Raw genomic sequence first — 24,089 nt, 5'->3', positions numbered from 1 at the left:
TGCAGGCGCGGCGTCTCCTTCCCCAAGAATCCAACCTTTTTTCAAACATGGCGGCGAAATACGGCGGCGACCCTGCGGAGGGCGGCGTGGATGAAGAGTTCTGCGACATCATCAAGTCCCGATCGGGTACGTCGGGAAAAACGGTCGGAATTTAGCTGCCATCCATCGACTATCGTATTCGTTCTATTTTTGACTTTTTCTCAACTCAAACTAAACATTGTAAGGCACAAACACTGCCGAATTTGCGTGGCCGTGATTCAAATAGTGGATTTCCAACGATGGTAAAAATGGTAAATGGTCTGCATTTCTGTAGCGCTTTTCAAGTCAATGAAGACCTCCCAAATCGCTTTACAATGTGCTTCACACTTACCCATTCACACACACACTTACATACCAGTTAGGAGTCGGCCTCCAAACGTTTTGAGGATAATCAAGATGCTAAATGGTCTGCATTTAAATAGCGCTTTTCAAGTCAATGAAGACCTCCCAAAGCGCTTTACAATGTGCTTCACACTTACCCATTCACACACACACACACACTTACATACCAAAAAGGAGTCGGCCTCCAAACGTTTTGAGGATAATAAAGATGCTAAATGGTCTGCATTTATAGAGCTTTTCATGTCAATGAAGACTTCCCAAAGCACTTTACAATGTGCTTCACACTTTTCCCTTTAACACACTAACCGAAAGCAGCGTCAGGCAACTACCTGCTTATTTGGGGCATTAGGGATTCAGTGTCTTGCCCGAGGACACTTTGACATATGACACAGAGGAGCCAGCAATCAAACCTACAATCTCTTGATCCCAAGACGATGAACTATGAACACAGCACCATCATATATCGAGGATTATCCTTCCAAGTCCCGTTTTCTCCCCTGTGCTTTTTTTGCCTTATATTTTTAGGGCCACTTCCTGCGTTCTCCATTTGTTAACATTCATCTCTGGTACTGTAAATAAGAATAGTGTGATAACGAAATCTAATCCAATCGAGGCTTCCCGCCGATCCTTAGTCGTTCGATTTATGATTCTAAAAAAATAAGACTGAATTGGCATTGCAATGTCTTGAATCCAGTTTTCAAAAGTCTTAAAAATGTCAACGCAAAGATTTAGGACCCATTTTTTTCCAAAGTATGTTATTTTTATGACGCCACACTCGGTCATAGAAGTGTTCTGTTCTACTCTGGACCAAAAAGTCCTTTTCACGCATCGTGATAAAAATGTGACATGAATTCCTTGGAGTCGCTATCGTTATCTGGCAGTTTGAACCAGGGACCAATGAAGTAGAATAGAATAGAATAGAATAGAATATACCTTTATTGTCATTGTTACAAAATGGGTTAACATATTGTGACAACGAAATTGGGCATGACACTCCAGTTTTACACATTCACAGTGAGGTATGAGCTAAGAAGATAAAGGAACAGAGAAGATAAGGTTATAAAACAAGGGGGATAAGGCTATAGTTATAATTGACATGGTATTTACACAAGAAATGTCGGCATGTGGGATGTTACATACAGTGTTGTTGTGATACCGTTGGTATCGTAAGGGTTGTGCAATATTGCATTTGGTGCAAAGTCATCATAGTGCAAAAAAAATAGTCAGCATATGCATTGGTGCAAACATAGACAACATAGTGCAGAAAAAAGGAAATGGTCAGACATTGTGCAAGGTGAGCAGTAAACGTAGTGCAGTCGACATGTGCAAGAACATAGACATTAGTACCATTATATTCGTATAAGGTAGTGTTGGCACAAGTTTTCAGGTTTTTTGTGCTGTGTCTGTTTTGAGCAGTGAACAAACATAGTGCAGACAGCATGTACGTGAGTACCATTTTACATTCGTGTGAGGTAGTTTTTTGCAACAGTTTTCAGTTTTTTTGTGCGGTGTCTGTTTAGGGTGGTAATGGCTGTGGGGAAGAAACTGTACTGTGAACACGCTTTTTATTTCTAGTTTTTGTTTCAATTTTTGTCGATTTTGTCTTGCATTTGATTTCAAAAGTCTTAAAATATTTTGAATCAAATTCGCTTTAAGCCACAGGAACCCGTATTGACTATTTGTACGTCATCTATATCTCCGGTGGTCTAGTGCAGCGTTTTTCAAGCAGTGTGCCATGAGACCTCGTCTCGTGTGCCGCTGGAATTTGTCCCAAAAAAATCAAGCCATTATTCAGTATTTTATCTCTCTTCAGACGAGGAACTGTAATAGTCATCCATATCAGTAGGTGGCAGTAGATTTTGAGATACTAATGATCTGCTCTTGTGGTAGCACAGTATATTTAATAACTTAATTTGTTTAACACAGCGGTTTAAGATTGCACTGTAAAAAAATATAAACGTAAATAAAGCACATCATTCTTTTTTTATTTTAAGTATTACCGTATTTTCTGCACTATAAGGCGCACCTAAAAGCCTTAATTTTTTTTTCAAAAGCTGACCATGCGCCTTATAATACAGTGCGCCTTATATATGGATCAATATTAAGTCGCAAAGTCTCGCAACTAAGGCAAACAGCCGCCGACTCGATTTTCCCCCGAAGGCGGTGTATGCTGGGATTTATATACCGGCGTTTCATTTCCTAACCAATGTGTCAATCATCATTTGAATCAGTTACTATTGGCTAAAGTTATTCGGAGGTAAAGGGGGCGGATCCTTTTTATCGTTTACAGGCTCGCACAGGCTAAAGGGGCGAAACAAAGCCTGCGATTGGTCGAAAAAGATGAACGCGAATCACACGTCGGGTTGCACCACGGCATAGAGAAAACATGTTTTACTATTCTGTATTTGTAAATATTTGACTCTCCTGGATTGACTCCACTCACGGTTGTAAGAAGACCACGGTTACGTATCATTATTGAACGTGACGGCTGCAAGAGAACTTAGGTGAGCTATGCGGCTTTCTATTTTCCCGGTATCTTGTTTTAGAACCATCTTGATGTTTCTGTGATGAGTCTATTTTTAAACTCAATTCAATTCAAAGTGTTTATTGTCATAGGCACAGTAAAGAACCCCGTTTTCCCTGCACAATCAAACTCTTTCGTCCACACAGTTGTCAGCAAAAAATAAAATGGAAACTAAGATGTTTGGCATTTCTTGAATCCCAAGACTTGAACCTTCCGAATGATATTTGGAAGGATGCATTTGAGTGATTGGTGACATGGTACAGACACTGTTTCCGTACATGTCTGAGACACGCATTTGCTTCTTTGCGAGCTTTGGGAATGTTAAGGGGGTAAGAAGTTGGACTCAACTATCTGACTGTTTTGTCGACGATCCCGTCGTAGCGCCTTATAATCTGGTGCGCCTTATGTATGGAAAATATAGGACCAAAAACTATTTTTTTGGGGGTGCGCCCTATAACCCGGTGCGCCTTATAGTGCAGAAAATATGGTATTTTCTTTTTATATACGAATTATCTGCTTATGAGGTAGTACAGTGAAATATTTGACATCACTTCATTTTCAAACATTTTCGACGGACAGTGTGCCTCGCAACTTTTTTTTATAAATAAAAGTGTACCTTGCTTCAAAAAGGGTTGAAAAACACTGGTCTAGTGGTTAAGATTAGTCGCTCCCAGCGACGACCCGGGTTTGAAAAGCGATATAGATGACATACAAAAAGGCATTGGGTTCGATCTCCAGAGACGAACGTTAGAGAATGGAGAAAACGTCAATGAAAGCACAAAGAGGGAAACGAGTTTTTCGTGTCGCTGATTCCGAATCAGACTTTCGAGGACACGAAATAAACACAATGTACGTTTTATCTCGGGATTGTGTTTATAATCTACATTGTCGATAAATCCTTGTCATCGAGGCTGCATGAAAATGGGTATAACGGTGATTTTGGAATCCTCTTTGTTTGCCTTTGGAGATATCTCATGACGGCGCCCAACCAAGAATTCGGTGGCAGTTTGTTATTTAGGTCCGTGTGGGGGCCACAATGGCCGCCTTCCCTCTCGGTTTCCTAGCAACCAAAAAGTCATGTTTTCTTTACACCGTAGCGGGGGGGGGGTCACAAAGTTTTGTAGTTGGTGACCTGAAAAAGCTTTTACTATCCTCCCCTATCGATTATTCATGCCTTTCTGAAACTCTCCCAATTAAAATCGGTTTTGCAGAAGATAACCAATCAGAATGTATTTTTCGAGCACTTTTCAGACGACCAATTTTATCAAAACACGGAATCTTCACGGTTCACCTCGGGTCACATTTACGTCACACGTTCAGAATGCAGACTGACTGTGAGCTTCTTCTCCATAGTTATCAACAATAGCTTGGTTTTAAGTGCAACATCCCAGTCAAAGTGCAATATCCCACTAGTGTAGTTTTTCTTTTGGATGTATTCTTTGCTTGTAAAACAGTTGTCGCAGAAGAAGTACTTTGTCATGCTGGTCAATGTTTTTACATCTTCATTTTCAAAATATTGCGCCAAGGAAGGTATTTTAGTGGTCGTGTTGACTTGGTTACGGTTTGAAGTGCAATACCCCGGTTTGAAGTGCAATTTCCTGGTCGTGTCGTTTTCGATGTTCTTGTCTTAGGTTCTAAAACAGAAGTACTTCATTTTTCAGACTGTTAAATGTTTTTACGTTGTGTTGTTGACACATTTTTAACTTCATTTCCAAAATTTTGCACAATCGAAAGTAGTCGAGTTGTCATGTCGAATTTGTTTTAAGGGCAATATCTTGGTCGTGTATAGTTCTTATTTTAGTTGTGAATACTTTCCTATATTGCCCTGCAAATGGCTGGCAAGCAGTTGAGGGTGTCCACTGCCCGAAGATGGGCTCGGGCACCCCCGCGACCCTACTGAGGATAAGCGGTTCAGATCATGGATGGATGGATACTTTCCTATTTCTGAGTCTTTATATTGTATATTTGGCCAACTTGTCGTCGCAATACGATGATAATGAAGGCGATTCCGATATCGAATGCGAACCGAACCATTACAATCGGAATATTCGAGTCCCTTTTGAAATGAGGACATCAGGAGGGGTAAAAATGAATCCATTACATTTTGAGGAGGCACTGAACAATACACACTGTCCCATTAAGTGCATCCCGAGTGGATAACAGATCCATTTTTTATGAACATGATTGATTTTGATTATCAATGGTTTTTATTTTCATAAATCTTAAATTTTGTGGATTAAAAATAAAAATTGCTCAGTGGAATGTTTTTATCGAATCAGTTATTTGTAAAGTACTTTTCAGGCAACCAATTTCGATTGGGTTAAAAAAAAAAAAAAACTTTCAGTGTACAGTAAGACAATAAAACGATAACATCCCTAAACACCAGACAGATGCACACAATTTAGCTTATTTTGTGATTGAGTTTATATTTTTTGGGTTAAAGACTAAAGAAAAAATCTTCCAATGGTATTGGATTTTTTTGTCCACGTGCGGTCCCTTCTCAAGGTTTCTACATTTTCCTCATGTTGAGGTTTTTGAGTTTTTCCTTGCCCTCGTGTAGGTTTCAGATCAGGGGAAGGTGTCATAATAGTCTGTATTTTGCAATAGTCTTTGGTCTGTGCAGCCCTTTGAGACTCTTTGTGATAAAGGGCCTAACAAATAAACATGACTTGAGGTTTTTGAGTTTTTCCTTGCCCTCGTGTAGGTTTCAGATCAGGGGAAGGTGTCATAATAGTCTGTATTTTGCAATAGTCTTTGGTCTGTGCAGCCCTTTGAGACTCTTTGTGATAAAGGGCCTAACAAATAAACATGACTTGAGGTTTTTGAGTTTTTCCTTGCCCTCGTGTAGGTTTTAGATCAGGGGAAGGTGTCATAATAGTCTGTATTTTGCAATAGTCTTTGGTCTGTGCAGCCCTTAGAGACTCTTTGCGATTAATGGCCAAACAAATAAACATGACTTGACTTGTGATACTAATTGTTTCTGAACCAAATAGTTGGAATTTTTTTGTGCCCCCCCAAGTCAACGGAGTCGGAGACCCCCGATTTAAAGGGGAAAAGGATTGGTATTTGGCCTCGGAGCGTGTCAACAGCCGAAGCCCCGCCCCCTCCCCGACTGACCTTTTCTGCTCATTCCCCAGGGGAAAAAAAAGACACAAATATCATCAAGCTGACGCTGGGGAATTTGACTTTCTCTTTCTTTTTCCTCCTCTCTCCTTCGGTCCTCTGTTTCGGGCGATAGGGTGTGACGCTGCGGCCGAGAAAAAAAGGGGAAAAATGCGAGGGCGCGGCGTGGAAATTGGAGCCGTACCAGCTGCCGTTTTTCTTTTATTGTATATTCTCCTGCCTTTTGTATGAGAGTTTGACGAGCAAATCGTACTTGCTCTCATATGACATCATACAAGTACGCTCTCGGTCGTACCCATGCACAAACAAGACTAGACTCTCTTACACATACTCTCATGCACGCACTACTATGTTTTCACACGCATCCTACTATACCCTCAAACATATACCACTATACTCCCACACACATCTTTATACTTTCATTCCCTCAACTATACTCTCACAGGCTATTATACTCTCATAGAAGGACTGCAATGCTTTCACACGTATCCTACTATACTCTCAAACATATACTACTATACTCCCACACACATCATTATACTCTCATTCCTATACTCTCTCACGATTGACTGTTATACTCTCATAGATGCACTACGATGCTTTCACACGCATCTTACTATACTCTCAAACATGATACTACTATACTCCCACTCAGTCTTACATACATCATTACACTCTCATTCCCTTGACTATAGTCTCTCACACTACTATGCTTTCACACGCATCCTACTATACTCTCAAACCTATACTACCATACTCCCGCTCAGTCTTACACACATCATTACACTCTCATTCCCTCGACTATACTCTCTCACAAAGACTAATATACTCTTATAGACGCACTACAATGCTTTCACACGCATAGTACTACACACGCACACTAATATAGACTCTCATACACACACATACTATTATGCCTTCACATACATACTACTATATTCTCTCTTTTACACACACACAATATTCTACACACTATTATACCCTTACAAGCATAGTCCTATACCTCCCCCCACGCTGCTATAGACTCTCAGGCGCACTGTTATACTTTTGCACGGACGCTACTATACTGTCACACAAATACGACTATACCCCCACCAAACTACTTTACACTCTCACAAACAATATTACATTCTCTCACACATTCTACTATAATCTTAATCATGAATATAGAAGCATGTGTGTGTCAGCATAGTAGTGTGCGTATGAGAGTATAGTATGTGTGATAGGGATGCCATCTCCTCTGCGCTTCACCTGAGCCTGACACATCTAGAGGAGAAGAACACCCATGTGCGGATGCTGTTCCTGGACTTCAGTTCAGCATTCAACACCATCATCCCACAACATCTGGTAGACAAAATGAGACTCCTGGGTTTCAACACCCCCCTGCGGAACTGGCTGCTGGACTTCCTCTGTGACAGACCCCAATCAGTGCGGATAGGTCAGAACAGTTCAGATGTCATCTACCTCAGCACGGGCTCCCCCCAAGGCTGCGTCCTAAGCCCCTTGCTGTTCACCTTGATGACACACGACTGCGTCCCTAGGTCCGCCACAAACCACATCGTGAAGTATGCTGACGACACAACAGTGGTGGGCCTCATCAGGGATGACAACGACCTGGCCTACAGAGAGGAGGTGGAGCAGTTGGTGGGCTGGTGCAGGGACAACAGCCTGGTCCTGAATGTCGACAAAACTAAAGAGATCATTGTCGACTTTAGGAAAAACCAGCCCAACCATGCCCCACTTTGCATCAACAACAAGGCTGTGGAGGTTGTCAGCAGTATCAAGTTCCTAGGGGTGCACATTACAAACAAACTCACCTGGTCCGTGAACACTGCATCACTGGTTAAGAGGGCACAGCAGCGCCTGTACTTCCTGCGGAGGATGAGGAGAGCCCACCTGCCCCCACCCTCCCTCATTACATTCTACAGGGGCACCATAGAGAGTATCCTGACCAGCTGTATCTCTGTGTGGTGTGGAGGCTGCAGCGCTACCGACTGGGGTAGTGTGAGGAGGGTAACGAGGACAGCAGAGAAAATAATCGGGACTACACTTCCCCCCATTCAGGACATTGGCCAGAAGCACTGCCTATCCCATGCTAAAAACATTACCGGGGACCCCTCTCACCCCCATCATGGACTGTTCACTCTGCTAGCCTCTGGGAAGAGGTTCTGCAGTGTGCGGTGCAGGACCACCAGGCTCCGCAATAGTCTAGTCCCCCTGGCCATTAGACTGTTAAATGGTCAATCTAACATATAGTTAACTTAAATCTAAACGGCTGCTAATCTGACTTTTTGCACTACTGGCAGTTTTTTTTTATAGCTTGCCACTCCTTGCACATTGCTCTCTGCACTATTGTAATTACAGCGTTATTGTTACAGTGTTAATGTTACTGTGTACCTGACTTGTTAACCTGACTGCCCATTTTGCACATCTGGTTAGCTACTCTTCTTGCACTATCGGCACTATGGTAAAATACTATACGTAGCCAAAATACAATACAACATTATTTATATCTGTACATTCAAGGAAACTGTGGGGGTCAGATGCATCGACATTTCGTTCTGTATACACGTGTACTAGAATGACAATAAAGTAGATCTGAATCTGAATAGCGAATATTGGGGCGCTATGCGAGTATGGTAAATGTGTGTGAGAGATTATGGTAGTGTGTGTATGAGAGTATGTAGCATTTATGAGAGAGTATAGTAGTATTTGTGCATGGGTATATTTTTGTATGAAAGTATAGTTGTCCATGTGTGAGAGTATGATATCATATGAAAGAGAAAGTATGATTTAATCCTCAAACAGCCTTTTTTTTTTCTTTGGAAGGCCTTTGACGAAGAATTTGAAATATTTTGGCGGAGGGGAGGATTGGGTGGAAGGAAGCTATTGCAGAAAAAGACAGATTTATGGGACGTAAGCGAGTGCAGTAGTGATATGGTCAAGGATTAGCTAAAATAAACGTGACCCCCCCCCCCCCCCCAAAAAAAAAAAAGTCTGGTGTATATACTACACATAAACTGTCAATTTGTCAATGCGCTATAGTTCTAATAGTGTTTTTCACAGGGTTTTCTAACTTACTCATTTACAAGATTTGATTTACCAATCATTGAATTACGCCACCTGGAGTATGAGTGGAGCTATGTCAGGATGCACTTACCACGTAAGCCAGTCTCCAAGGAAATCTCCTGTTCTTCAGCTATACAGCTACAGTGGCTGGTCTATTTTGTGAGGGATGCTTAGCGTTGGAGACACCCAGTGGACATTTTGAAAATGGCAAGTCATTGTTTGAAACGCTGCGGTTTGTTTTTCTCATGTGCTTCTCCAGAGGCCCCTTCTACTTCCGGTTTGTCTTTCTTTGTGTACGCTTGCAAAATGAATTGGAGTCGGTGGAGAAAGCGCCATTTTTTTTTCAGGAGGAAATGGCGCTTGTTGTAGATGAGCGCTAGCTAGGCTAACGCCAGAGAACTCGAAAAGTTAGCAAGAACTTTTGTGAGGTTTCAGAAAAGGAACTTGATTTCATTCAAACGCCCGCCGGGGTTTTCTCCGTTTCGGTCTTCTTCTCTAGCCGCCGTGCCAAATTCTTCCATTGTTGACATTTGTTTTGAGTACGGCTGCCACTTTTCTGGACAAAGTACGGGGTTCGTACGGGTGCGTGAATTCCTTAAAATTGCTTGAATTTTTATGTTGTGTTGCTTGAATTTTGGGTGAATTGCTTTTGAATGCTTGAAATTGTTGCCATGTTTCTCGACACGTCTGTTTAAAATGAGGCCAACTGCTCTCTGGTGGTTTTGCTTTGCCATTGCATTTTTTGTTCCATCGTTTGTATGGCTTTGCCCTATAAGGCGCCGTCGCCCCCTACGGGTTGGTCCATCTCAACATCTTAATTGTAACTATGCTATTACGATTTTATCCTCCTATTTTCCGGTCTATAAGGCACACGTTATTTACAATTTTTCATTGACTACGTTTTTGTTTATTATAAGAAAAAATGTCAGCATTTATCTTTCTATTATTATTATTAATTTATGGGACATTGTGTATTATTTAGCGCCTACTAGTGGTAAAAAGCATTAATGATTGAAAAATAATTAACTTTTGAATACAAGCAAAAATACGCGAACTATTGTATAAACGTGCATTTTGTAGTACTCCTTTTTGGCTGAGCGACAGAATATGGAAAAATATAATGGTCAATGAGCCGTGTACCAGACAACGCAGTGCCATCTAGTGGTCAAATATGACTCATTTAATGATTGATCATCTAAATTTACTACAAGTACATGATCAATATCACTAAATATGGAAGAATATCCTGAATTTGTCCGCCTGATTGATTCTTGTTGCCATAGAAACGGAACGCCATCGGGCCTGTGGCGCGGTTTTCCGTTTTGCGACTGAAAAAAAGAAGTTTCTGGCGGAGCAGGAAACCTGCCCACACAAGCCACCGCTCGTGGGGAGGGAGAAAAGCTGGAACGCTTTATCGGAATTCTGGGAATCCTGGGAATTCCTCCCGGCCCACAAGAGCAAAATAATGTTGTTTTCAAGAGGGATGGCGTCGCTCAAATTCTCCCGGCATGTTATTTTTGTAGTAGGTCATCATTTCCGTGAGGACTGGGGTGGGCAAACTACGGCCCGGGGTCCCGAGTTGTGTCTCCACTAAAATGCTATGACGAAAATACCACCGCATTACTACAAAACTAAAAATAACATCTCGTGGGTAAAAATAGAATAATAGAAATAATACTGAAATATTACGAAAGAAATACCGCAACAGCACTACATAGTAATACTGCATAAAAAATGACGGATATGCTCTAAAAATTCTACAATGGAAATATTTAAAGAACTGCAACAGGAATATTAAGAAAATACTACAGATATGCAACAAAAAGTCAATGAAAATACTACTATGGTTTTAGTACTGCACAAATCCTATAAAATGTTACAAAGGTAAAACTACAGTAATTGAACAAAATACCACAGATACAAAAGAAAACCTCGACTGCAAAAAATAAGAAAATACCTAAAAAAAAATACAACTGCCATTATACTGTGTGTGTGGATCCCTTAAGCACACGGGAGGTAGGGGCACCATGTCTTGCGGTGTGTCTTGGGCATGTACTGCCTGGTAAGGCCCATCCCTCCACAAAAACTAAATATCATATTTAGTGCTTCAAATAGGGACCTAATATATGATTTTGTATTAATTGCGAGCGTTTGAAAACCAATTTGATGAAACTGTCCTGATTACTAATGTGACTCAGCTGTGCCTGCTCATTTTGCGCCAACCTCCACGGGTTCTGATTGGCTCCCTGTCACTATTTGAACTCAGTCCTGTCTAGCCCCTGTTGTCAGTCTGTCTGCGAACCTCAGTGTATAATAGGCAAGTCTTTTTCGACCCTGACTCCCACCTGTCCCGTTTTTGATCCCGTCTGTCTCCGGCTACGACCCGTTTTTGACCCCGACCGCGTCTACTCTCCCGTCCCGACTTACAATCCGTTTTTGACCCAGACCACGTTTTTTTCTCTTCTGTGCCGGCTATTGACCTGTTTTCCGTCCTTGACACCGCCATCGCTTGTTACGGAAGATCCACTTCCGTGTTCCGTTCACAATCTGAGTACGAGAGCGACTTTCTCCCCGCGCCTAGCGAACACCGGATCGTGGGCGCAGCCCTTCCTCTCGCTATAAAAAAAACTTTTGGTAAACGTTACGCAAGTGGGTCCTGTTTCCGTTCTGGTCCTGACAGAAACAAATTTATTTACAAAGAGATGAAACATGTCCATGTTGAAAAAGAAACGATAACTGGACGGGCACCGCGGCCACCGCAAATAGTTGCCCACCCCTGGATCAGGACATGGGTGTGGGGTGAAGTCCGGCCATGTTTGTCCATCCCTGTTTACAAAGCGAGGTTTCCGTGGCAACCGCCGGACCTTGTTTGATTTGCCCCTCGCTTCGGGTCACGAGTTGAAATCTGCTTGTCAGTAAGCGGCCATCACGGAAACCTTTCGCCTTTCGTATGTCCCTCCGAATTTCAGGGTTCGTACGGGCGCTTGAAATCCGTGAAAATACTCGATTCTGCGATGTCTTTTTCAAGGGTTGAAAAGCGATTGAATTTCGGTTGAAGTGCTCGTAAATTCAAGGTCAAACAATCTAACTCAGAGCAAGGGTCTCCGACGTGGGGCCCCGTAAGAACCTAATTTGTGCTGGGTGATTGTGATTTTCTAGGGAAATAATTTGTTTTAGTGTTTGATTGAGTCTATTTAAACCCCACTTCCAATCATGAACTGGGTAATAGCATGGTAACAATTTATTTTAGAAATGCATTTCAAGTTATTGTAAAAAAATAGCTCTGAGCTTATAGGTTGGAGACCCCTGATTTAGAGGATATTACCAATTCCACAAACTTTTCATTTGTGCCACATGCACAACTTTAAGAGGTCATCAACATTTTGTACAGTAAAGCAAAGGCACGTGTGCTCGGTGAGGCTGGGATTTACGCCGCCATGACGCAATCGCTACTTCCTGTTTTGCGCTGAGTAGTGCGCGGAAAACTTTCATTTTTAATGATGAGACGAGCATGCAGGGTTCGTACGGGTGCTTGAGATCCTTGAATTTGTATGTTGAATGATATTCCTCAAAACAAATCTGCTTCAAAACGAGGCTGCCACTGCGCTCTGGTGGCTTTGCCTTGCCATTCATTTCTTCTTCCATCGTGATTAAAGGCAGTTGGCATTAGTTTGTACAGCATTGAACAGGACATGCTACACCTAAACAGGGCACTACAAAATGTGTATTCTTGCAAGGATTACATATCAATTAAGGACATTTATTATGGGCCATTCATAAAATGAAGGTAGGGTTTCCCTGAAAACGGAAGCTACATTTTTACCTAACGCAGTGAAAATAAATATATTCACCATTTTTTTTAATGATATAAAAATCTTATGTCTTGATAAATGCAGAGGTAAGATTAAGAATTGGACTTCTATTTACAGAATAGATGATTCACATCCAAATGATTCCAGCAATAGTTCTGGAGAAATTGGAAAAATTAGGTTGTGCACGGATAGGCACTAGGTGGTGACTCGAGCTCCTGCCTTTAGCATGTTTTTTAAAAATAAATGGTTACTAAAGTCCAAAATAAAAGGTATTTTTTTGGAACTCAAAGATCCAAAACAAAATCTGGGTGGCGTCCTCTTCAAAAGGGGCTTTTGTTTCCCGAGTGGCATGTTCTTCTTTTGCTAGCTAGCGAGAGAACGGCGCGGTTGAGTGATCATAACCTCCAACCTTTTGTTCGCTCCAGGCTGTTTTGACGCCAGCGCCTAAGTCAGGACCGCCTCACTTAACCATACACACAACACCCCCCCTCTTATTTTGGGGGGGGGGACTTTTCACTCGTAGAACTTGATTCACGTTTTGAACCACGCAACAGTACGATTCCTGTCAAATGAAAAGAGAATTGGCGCGTCTTCATGATGACCTCAATTGTCAAATGGCTGCATTGGCGCCCCCTGCGTTTCAGGATCAATCCTAAGGCGCTTTTACTGGTTTTGAAATACCTTAAGGGTCTCAGGCCATATCATCCCTCCGGCAGGGCTTCCTAGGGCGAGGACCAAAAACTGAGCAATGGTCAAGCAGCAATCAGACACTTCGTTTCTCACCCATGGAACGGTCTGCTGGAGAACATGTGGCCCGCATTAACCTATAGAGGCCTGTTTGATAAAAGGGAGATTGCCTCCTGGAGCTGCAAATATCTTAAGGCAGTAGTCACCAATTTGAATGATGATTGACACAGTGGTACTCAAGGAAATTTCCAACTTAATTCTTTGCCTTTTTCCAGGGATGTATTAAAATCAAATCTGAAAATAACCGTGCACATAGCAATCGGTGATTCATTTTTTCGCACCATTATCACATGCATCATTATTTTGACTGAGGGAAAGGGAAGTCAAATATCTACAACTCTTTCACAATGTCTAAAAAAGATTGGACCAAGTAAAATACACATTTGCAAAGGTTTTAGTGTTGTAAACTGGTCATTTCCAAATGACCATTTTTTGAAAACACCTAAATCTACCCTTAGAAAAAATGTCTACAATACAAAGTTTAGTTTTTCAGATTGACAAGGTACCAGATTAGGCTTCAAGCTATTGTCTCACCTGTTTTCCAGCTACACTGTTTTTCGTGCATTTGTTTGTGAAATCAAACTCGGGCGAGAATCAATACCTTCTACTTCTGTGTGTTAAAACTCAGATGACTCGATGTTAGTAGCACTTGCAGTGAGGATTTCAGTTTCAGAGATTTCTTTTTCCAAAGAGACCCCAACTGTCTATATTCTCCAAAGGGTTCAAGATCAGCATTCAATTGACTTTAGACAAGTCTTGGACTGGGATTTTAGGCCAATTTTACAGGAACGTTAAGGGGATATCATTGGCTTTTTTAGGACTTGGCGCTCTCACCACCACGGCGGCCCTGGTTTAATTCCTGTTGCGTCCAATACTTGCGATTTTGGTCCGTGATATTTTACCTTGTGTATGAGGTGCAACCAAAACGGAAGTCATTTTTTAAGTAGGACAAACCTTTGCATCATACATATGTAAATAGAATATTTTTCTCCTCCCTTTGCCCACAGATGAGCACGACTTGGTGCAGAAGAAGACATTCACCAAGTGGATAAATGCACGCTTCTCAAAGGTAAGGTTGACTTTTTAGTTCTTGCGTTTGTCCTTCACAAAATGGCGTTCTCAATGGTAAATGGAGATGGCCTGCGTTTATAGAGCGCTTTTCAAGTCAATGGAGACCTCCCAAAGTGCTTTACAATGTGCTTCACACTTACCCGTTCACACACACTCTCACACACCGATGGCCAGAGGCAGCCACTCAAGGCGCCTACCTGCTTATCGGGGCCATTAGGGCTTATCATTCTTTGTCTATTTTTCATTCTTTCTCTCTATCTCACTATCCTTCTCCATTTCAGTCTTTCTTTTTTTCTGTATGTCTTTCTTTCTCTTTCTTTCTTTTATGTATTTCTCTTTTTCTCTCTATCCTTTCCTTTTCTCTATTTTTTCTTTTTTCAGTCTTTTTTTCTCTTTCCTTTCTCTGTTTTTTTCTCTCAATCTCTTTTTCACTGTCTCTTTCGAGACGCGATTTTGCAAGAGATCATTGTCAGCGAAGAAAAAAAACAAATAAAAAATGATCTGCTGATCATCATCACCATTTCCAAGATCAGCAGGACAAACACATTTTCATCTGGAGAAAACCGCTACTCACGTAATGAAAGTAGCCTGAATGCACCATTTTTGCAATGCTGTCGGGTGCTGTTAAAAATCTGTTTTTGACACAAAAAATCTGTGACGGCTGTATTTCTATCTATCTATTAATTAGCACTTCCCAAATAATAAAACTATATCCATTTAAATACATGTCTTTTTGCTATCTTACAAACGTGCATTTATTTGACATCATCTGAGGTACCCCAAAAATCCCAAACTTTGCTTAAGTCTGACCCAAAATTGCAAAGAATATTTTTTTTTGTGGTTGTGTCACTTTGAGTCGCCATAGTTTGTAGCACTCAATTGTAGTTGCACGACACAATACAGCAACATCTAGTGGTCGAATCGTGCACACAGTTTTTGCTTTTGACCGTAATATTTTGGCAAATGATTTCTCGCCCGGCAAGCAGGAGGGCAAATCCAGCATCCAGGACATGTTCTCTGACCTGAGGGACGGGAGGAAGCTGCTGGACCTGCTGGAGGGACTCACGGGACACGTCCTGGTCAGTCATATCAGATTTCTGTCCATTTTTATCTCCACTGACGTATAGTTTTGGGCGTAAAAAAGAAGGAATTACTTGGTAGGGCTGCACGATTTGGGGGGGGAGTGCGATTTTTCAGACAACGTAAATGATAGGAGTATTGATCAATCAGAGAAAAGCTGTCATTCATGAAAAGTAGCAGAATAACGCAGTAATGCACCATGTAGTAATGCCCGTAGGGCCACAAAGTTTTGTTAATAATGCTTTCCAGTACTACAGTAATTGTGTAACTAACACTTTCCTTTGTTAATGCTTTAATCCCAACACTCGGGATGCTTGACATTCTTTAAAACGCTTGAATTTTAATCATACTTTTTCAAGGATTCAAAAGTGCTCCAATTCCAGGTGAAGTGCTCGTAAATGCTTGAAATTGTGGGCATGTTTCTCATCAAGTCTGCTAAAAATGAGGCCGACACTGCCCTCCGGTGGCTCAGCTTTGTCATTGTATTTCTTCTTCCCTCGTGATTAACGGCAGCCGGCATGAGTTTGTTTGGCGATGTTCTATGAAGTGTCCTTTGCAACCCACGGGATGGGTGGAGGCTACACCTAAATACACCACTATAAAAGGTGTATTACTGCAAGAATGACGTACCAATGATAGAGATTTATTATGGGTTTTGCAAAAAAAAGGAAGGTCGTGTTTCTCAGTGGTAAATTGGAATGGGAAGAGTTTTCTGCTACTGAAAATGGAAGCTACATGTTCGTGGCATTTTACCCAACACCTATATAGAGAGATATTAGTCTCAAAAACCTATATATTCACAATTGACTGGATCTAAAAATCATGCCTTGATATGTCATGCAACATTAAAAAATGTCATTTCCTCTATATTGCGAAAGATGTCTCATTTTTTCTGGCGTTTGTTTAGGGCAAAGAACGAGGCTTCACCAGAGTGCACGCCCTCAACAACGTCAACAAAGCGCTTCAAGTTCTGCAGCAGAATAACGTAAGTCCGGCGCCGTGCCGTACGTGGAAAGACATCGAGAAACGACTACCTAGAAAGAAATTTGCACGCAAATATCTGAATATGTGACATCAGTGCAATTTATTTATTTATCGATACATTTTCTCTTTTTTTGTGTGAGGTTTTTTATGTTGAGTATTTTGCAGAGTTTTGTTTTTTGTCGTCTATTTTGTCATTTATTTCCCTATGTGTTTTGTTGTGTATTTTGTCGTGTGCTTCGTTGTTTGTTATGTCAGCTATTTTGTAGTGTATTCTCATTTATTTTCTCACATATCTTGTCATGTGTACTGTCGTGTATTTTGTCATGTATTTGTGTATTTTGTTGGATACTTTGTAGTGTTAATTATGTGTATTTTTGTTTTTATTGATTTGTGTTTTTGTCGTGTGAAAGGATAGTGGGATGTTGGACGCTTTCTAAGGGATGGTCTGGGCACCCTTATGATGCGGCAGGGGTAAACCAGTGAAAACTGTCGGGCCCTGCTGTTGAACAGTAGAGTGTGAGTGACACAGCCGCTTTCTTGTGTCCCGTTTCATCTGGGGGGACGAAAGCATGACCAACTTGGGTGCCGATATGCTAAACTTGTTTGGGTGTTTGGGCATTTGGGTAGGCCATGGTCCAAGAATGTATTTTTTTTTTTTTTTTTAATTTTCTTTATTTTTGTATGTGTTTGTCTTGCTGTCGGTCACCCCTCTCCAGGGATATGACCAGGGCAGATAGATAGTCTTTTTGTCGTGTGTGTTGTCACTTGTTGTGCCATGTGTTTTAATGTGTGTTTTATTGCGAATTTTGTCCCATTTTCCCTTTACTCTCTTGTCAATTTTGCCGTCTATTTTGTGTCGGGGCGTTTATTTTCCTATTATGGCGTCCGACGTCGTATTTTTAGGTGTCGCGTGATTAACCCGTGCGTCGATTTATTTCTACGGCATATATCTTCGTCGCTATTCCCCTCTTTGTGCAATTCTTTCTACATATGGCATGATCACTCCTGCGTATAAGAGGATTCTCGGGTCACTCGCTCTCACTTTGTTTGCCACATATAAGGAAAAAAGGAGACCGATCGGAAGCACACGTAGGGCGAAAGGTGGACTCGGCCGGCGACACAGAGCTAAATACGTGAGCTCACTCGGGTCTTGCGTTATAAGCCGTGTTCTAGTTACCCGCTACCACTTCCAAAAAGGAACCGAGTGAGTCACTGAATGACTCTGTAATCAAAGGAATTGGCTAACAGAGAAAGAAACTAATTCCGTTCCTTTGAAAAATTGTTTCATGTCAAAGGTTTTACCATTTTGGAGCAAATACGAAACACTGTGGCGACTTCTTTGGCAGGCCATTACTTGTAGAGAACCGGCTTTTTCGGCCGGGCTCACTAAAAAGAGCCGACTCTTTCGGGTCCCAAGCGTCTCTTCGGGTTGTTTGTGTTGCTTTAATCCATACATTGTCAAATATGACGTAACATTATACACGGTATAACTTGAAAGGGGGGGGGGAATTAAGACAAATAAAAGACAAAAAGAGAAAACAGAATATAAACAAATGAACATTAAAAAACACAGGGAATCAAATTAAGATATTTATAAATATCCCCAAAAAAGACAAAATGCAAAACAATTTTAACCATTTTTATGCTCAACAAATTTACGGTCACTGTAACGGTCATCTCACAGTCAAATATTACATGCTGTGGCTTTAAATATATATATAAAATATATGAGAAAATAACAATTTTCTGGGGGTGCGCCTTATAGTGCGACAAATACTGTAAATGTATTTTGTATTCATCAGGTGGACCTGGTCAACATCGGCGGGACGGACATCGTCGACGGAAACCACAAACTGACTTTGGGGCTCATCTGGAGCATTATTCTTCACTGGCAGGTCAAAAACAAATCGAAAATTGCATTTTTTTATACTTAATCATCGTAAACATTTTGGGGGTTTCTTAAAAATAACTTATTTAAAACTTAAACATAATATCACAAAATATGAAGTAAAATTGATAGTTTTTATTAAATGAAACTAGAACATCTTTTTCGATTTTAGCAAATGTTTTTATTTCTTAAAAGCATCTCATTATTTTTATTTTTAATAAACTTGTAACGTTCAAATACATAACAACAAATATGAATTAAAAAATATATTTAATTCATTAAAAAATTTGTTGGGGGTTTTTTCTAGGTGCACTTTTTCGTTTGAAATATTTGTTTCTTAATAACGTGTTATTTTTATTTGTATTTAATTATTAAACTATGGTAAAATTTAAATACATAATAATACAAAATATGTATTAAGATCTATATTTTTCTTTCTAAAATAATGACACTAGAAAATTTTAATTATTTTTGTCGCACTTTTTCATTTAAAATATCTTGTTTCTTAATAGCATATTGTTATTATCTAATTACTAAACTATATAGTAACATCTAAATACATATCACAAAATATAAATACGTTTGATATTTTTTTCATAAAAAATGAAACTAGAATATTTTTTTAGTTGTACTTTGTCATTATAAATATTTTTAAAAATATTTTTATGTGATTATTTTTCCCTACATTCTACTGGAAAAATAAATAATAATTTTGTAAGACGACAAGTTAGTTATTTTAAAATTAAAAACATAATGATTAAAAAAAGAAAATAATTGTAAAATAAAAAAAACTAACCCGTAATATGTAGTTAAAAAACAAATTAACAAGGGGAAAAAAATAAATGTATTTATATATATCAATGGCTGTAGAACGAAGTAAATTCTAATTAAATAAATGAACGACTTAAAAAAAAACGACTAGAAAAATAAGTCAAATATGGTACAATAAAAAAATGACCTCAATATAAGTAAAATATAGTAAAATAACAAATGAACGACTAGAAAAATAAGTAATACATGGTGACATTAATTATTATGAAAGTCATTAAATGATAATAAAATATGAACAAAATCAAAGTCTAAAAAAATAAACGCGTAACGACTAGAAAAATAAGTAAATATAGTAGAATTCAACAAAAATTCATGATCAGAAAACTATGATTGACTAGGAAAAAGAGTTGGTAAGAAATTTCGAAGGAACGAGGAGATTTTTGGCCACGTTTTATAACGAAAGGTCCCGCCTTTCCCTTCAGGTGAAAGACCTCATGAAGGACGTGATGTCCCGCCTGCAGCAGACCAACAGCGAGAAGATTTTGCTGAGTTGGGTCCGGCAGGCCACGCGTTCCTACCCGGGAGTCGACGTCGTCAACTTCGCCGGCAGTTGGGCCGACGGACTGGCCCTCAACGCTCTCCTGCACCACTTCAGGTACAAAAATCAAGCCAATAAGAAAGGCCTGCACAGAACATTCCTGCCACGATCCTCAAAAAGTCTTAAAAGGCTTGGGAATCCTCATTCTGAAACCATGGCCTTCATCGGCCTCAGAATGTGCTCCTAGGGTTTTAACATGTTACTAGGGTTTCCGGTTTGGGTTTCCAACTAGTGTTTGGCACAAGGCCTTTATAGCATTCCTGCGGTTACCAGCTAAGTTTTTTTAACCAGAGTTTTGGCCCTGAAACTAGGCTGTTAAACCATTCCTAGGGTTTCTGGCAAGAGTTTCCAAGCAGGGTTCAGTGCAGAAACTGGGCTTTTATAGGGTTCCCACGGTTTCCAGCTAAAGTTTTTAACCAGAGTTTCGGCCCTGAAACTAGGCTGTTAAACCATTCCTAGGGTTTCTGGCAAGAGTCTCCAAGCAGGGTTTAGTCCGGAAACTAGGCTTTGAAAGGGTTCCTGCGGTTTCCGGCTAAAGTTATTAACCCGAGTTTTGGCCTTGAAACTAGGCTGTAAAACCATTCCTAGGGTTTCTGGTAAGAGTCTCCAAGCGGGGATTAGTCCGGAAACTAGGCTTTTTTAGGGTTCCCGCAGTTTCCAGCTAAAATTTTCAACCAGAGTTTTGGCCTTGAAACTAGGCTGTTAAACCATTCCTAGGGTTTCTGGCTAAAGTCTCCAACTGGTGTTTGGGCCTGAACTAGGGGTTGAAGGTGCTCCTAGGGTTTCCAGCGAGTTTCCAAGCAGGGTTTAGTCCTGAAACTCTGCTTTTATAGGGTTCCCATGGTTTCCGGCTAAAGTTTTTAACCGGGTTAGGGTCTCCAATTGGGGTTTGGGCCTGAAAACAGGGTTTTGAAGTGTTCCTAGGGTTTCCAAGCAGGGTTTTTGCTACAGTTTGCCCTAAATCCCAACATTTTTTCCTTTCAAGTTGGCAGACGTGTAGAGAAAGACAGGTTTCCTTTTAAATTCCAGGCCGACGGCGTTGAATTGGGAGGAGGTGGTGGCCATGAGCCCCGTGGAGCGTCTGGAGAACGCCTTCACCGTGGCCAAAGAGCAGCTCGGCATCGAGAGACTGCTGGATCCCGAAGGTGGGCGCGCATCATCAGGACAAATAGTCTTATTTTGAAATGGTCTTATTTGAAGGTTTCCATTGTGTTTGATATTTTGTATTGAAAAATCGTTTGATCGGTTATTTTCATTCGGGTGAACTTCAGAAACTCGTCGTGAACTCCTTCTTTTTCGCCATCCTTTTTGATCTTTTCATGGGGTACCTGTGTCTGCTGACGGTTATGTCGGCTTCTTTTATTTCAGACTCGTTTTATGTAAAATACACGTTTTCTCTTTGACCTATGAGTATATAAAAATGCATTGTTTTTTTTTAAATCAATATTTTTATTTGAATTAATTCTGTCTTTTTTTCGTCTCAAGAGGTGCTAAATTTAGGAATAACTCACCTTTTTGACGCCGCAAGCTCCTTTTTGTAACCAAAGGGCTACCGTTTTCATTTTTAGAATAACTAATGTTTTTACTATGATGTTACCAGGTTGTAATGCTTAGCATTTAAGTCAACCTCATAACCGTCATATGAGTTAGAAATCCAAAATACTAGAAAATCGCAATGACCCATCACTTGTGAATATTCGGGTGTTCTCGGGGCACCACGTCGGAGGCCGCTGTGCTAAATAATACGCACTGCCCCTTTAAAATCTGATGTCATTTTTAAGGAATCCGATGTTGAGGCTGCTATTGGTCTAAAATGGGGTGCAGTCATTACATTTGATCTTCCTTGAGTGGATTTATGGAGGAGTACTTTCTTAATTTGTCCTTTTACTTTTTTTAAGCAGTATCCCATTTTGATGCTTACTCTTTTTCAGTTGCTGGCTAGCTTGTCATTCACAAAGCGACATTAAATCTTTATTTGCAATATATGTCATTTTTTTTTTACATTTTTGTGCATTGACTATGGAGCACTCTTATCCGTTTTGAAGCAAACGTTTGTCCTTTTCGAACCCATTTTCCGTCTTCGACTTGAAGAAAAAAGCGAACGCGTCGTCCAGCACCGCCGATTGAATTTTGTCTTGAACATTTTTCGGAATCTCAAATATTAAATCCAATATTCAGTTTTACTTGAATATTCTGTGATACCAAATCCTATTTTTGAGTTTTATTTTTTCTTGAATATTCTCTCATCTTAAATTAAACTCTTTCAAGGTTTTTTCATTTTCCTCACGCTGAGGTTTTTGAGTTTTTCCTTGCCCTCATGTAGGTTTTAGATCAGGGGATGATGTCATAATAGTCTATAGTTTGCAATAATCTGTGATCTGTGTAGCCCTTTGAGACACCTTGTGATTAAGGGCCAAACAAATAAACATGACTTGACTTGACTCTTTTCACTCTTTGTTTCGTAGACGTGGCGGTCCAGTCGCCGGACAAAAAGTCAATTTTGCTGTACGTGACGTGGCTCTTTTCCGCACTGCCCAAAGACGTCAGTATGGACGCCATCCGGGAAGTGGAAACGCTGCCGCCGAGGTTCCGAGCGGAGGGAACGGCGCCGCCGGTAAACATTTCAGATGCCCTTCTAGAGGAAAAACGAGTCCATGTAACGCCCGGCCCGCGATTGGCAAAACTGTTGTTCGGTGTGCTGCCCTATTCCACAACGCTTTAAATAAAATGCCCGCACCTGGCCCCACCCACGTCTGAGGCTGTTATATAAAACTTGGCCATGACATCTAAAAATCAATTAAAACGCCCTTCTAGAGGATTAATTATTTGACGTTTTTGCCATCCTTATTCATATTATACGTAACAGGGGCAAAAGAGGATCTTTGACACTATTTAATCTTCACTCTCAAAATGTCAACATTTTCAGCCACTAAACAAGCAAGAAATAATTTATTCATCAAAAACGCTAGAGTTCCATTTCTGTATCGTGGTCTCCAGTCACTGGAGTTCTCTTAAATCCTTAAACAATGATGACAAGTGAAAGCCATTTGGTCTGTTACCGAGGCAACCACCAATGACAACAAAACAAAAAAATGACGGTCATGTCTGCTGCAATCTGGCACTATTCTCCGCACAAGAGGGCGCCGGCACATCGCTTAAGAAAAATTGGTTTATTCATTATTTACCACATACTTACTAAACTTTTTTCCACCCACAAATCAAGCAAAGTCTGCAATCTCTTCATGCAAATGAAACGGCAAGTGGCTCAGGAGGTAGAGCGCTCGTCTTGGGATCAAGAGATCGCAGTTCGAATCCCGGCTCCTCTGTGTTACATGTCGAAGTGTCCTTGGGTAAGACACTGAACCCCTAATACCGCCAATAAGCAGGTTAGCGCCTTACATGGCTGCACGGCCGCTATTGGGAAATGTGAAGCACACTGTAAAGCGCTTTGGGAAGTCTTGACTTGAAAAGCGCTATAAAAATGCAGATCATTTCATTTCAAGAAGTTATTCATCCTTTTGGTCGCATCCCAGTCATGGTCCGGTCTCTGGAGTTCCATTTTAGTCACGATGACGAGCAAATGCGATTCGGTCCGCAACCACGCCCGTGACAACGACACAAAAGTCAAGTCAATGTTGCATTTGTCTTTTCTTTGAATGCAGTAGTAAATATGTGCTAATCTTCATGCTCATTAATGACTCAACCCTGGACCGCTTTCTCCACCGCTGACAGTCCCTGCCCTGTTCTTGTGTCCTGGCAAAGTTGGCAACCGTCCATGGATTTTCAGCTTGTGGTTTGAGTTGGTTCAGTAGGAACCTGAGCATCTGCAGGTGGAGCATAGTCTGAGCTCACGGGATTCAGAAACAATGGCAGTAAAGCTAAAAACGGCTTCAGGTGCGCTAGGGGAGTGACGTGTGGGCGGGGCCTCATACTGTCATTCGACTTCTGCACAAAAAAACAAACAAGCGAACGGAAAAAAATGGTGGCATGTGATGGAGGGGGTTCGGGGTTGGCTTTTCCCTGCGACAGAATAGAGCGTCT

General features: G+C 40.8%; 1 protein-coding gene across 1 annotated transcript in view; it reads left to right on the top strand.

Annotated features, from left to right (window-relative positions):
- utrn (utrophin) overlaps positions 1 to 24,089 on the top strand; it is a 138,944-nt gene that overhangs the window by 2,482 nt on the left and 112,373 nt on the right. Inside the window, exons 2-9 of the mRNA XM_088324441.1 lie at positions 6 to 126; positions 14,664 to 14,725; positions 15,714 to 15,806; positions 16,715 to 16,792; positions 18,594 to 18,686; positions 19,933 to 20,105; positions 21,078 to 21,193; positions 22,514 to 22,662. Of these exons, the coding sequence (XP_088180567.1) occupies positions 48 to 126; positions 14,664 to 14,725; positions 15,714 to 15,806; positions 16,715 to 16,792; positions 18,594 to 18,686; positions 19,933 to 20,105; positions 21,078 to 21,193; positions 22,514 to 22,662 (843 nt within the window). The 5' untranslated portion in view covers positions 6 to 47. The remainder of the gene's footprint in view (positions 1 to 5; positions 127 to 14,663; positions 14,726 to 15,713; positions 15,807 to 16,714; positions 16,793 to 18,593; positions 18,687 to 19,932; positions 20,106 to 21,077; positions 21,194 to 22,513; positions 22,663 to 24,089) is intronic.

This window comes from Urocampus carinirostris, chromosome 20, assembly GCF_059441175.1.
Source record: "Urocampus carinirostris isolate Australia breed hairy pipefish chromosome 20, RoL_Ucar_1.0, whole genome shotgun sequence".
Lineage (NCBI taxonomy): Eukaryota > Metazoa > Chordata > Actinopteri > Syngnathiformes > Syngnathidae > Urocampus > Urocampus carinirostris.
This window is presented reverse-complemented; position numbering and strand designations above follow the sequence as displayed.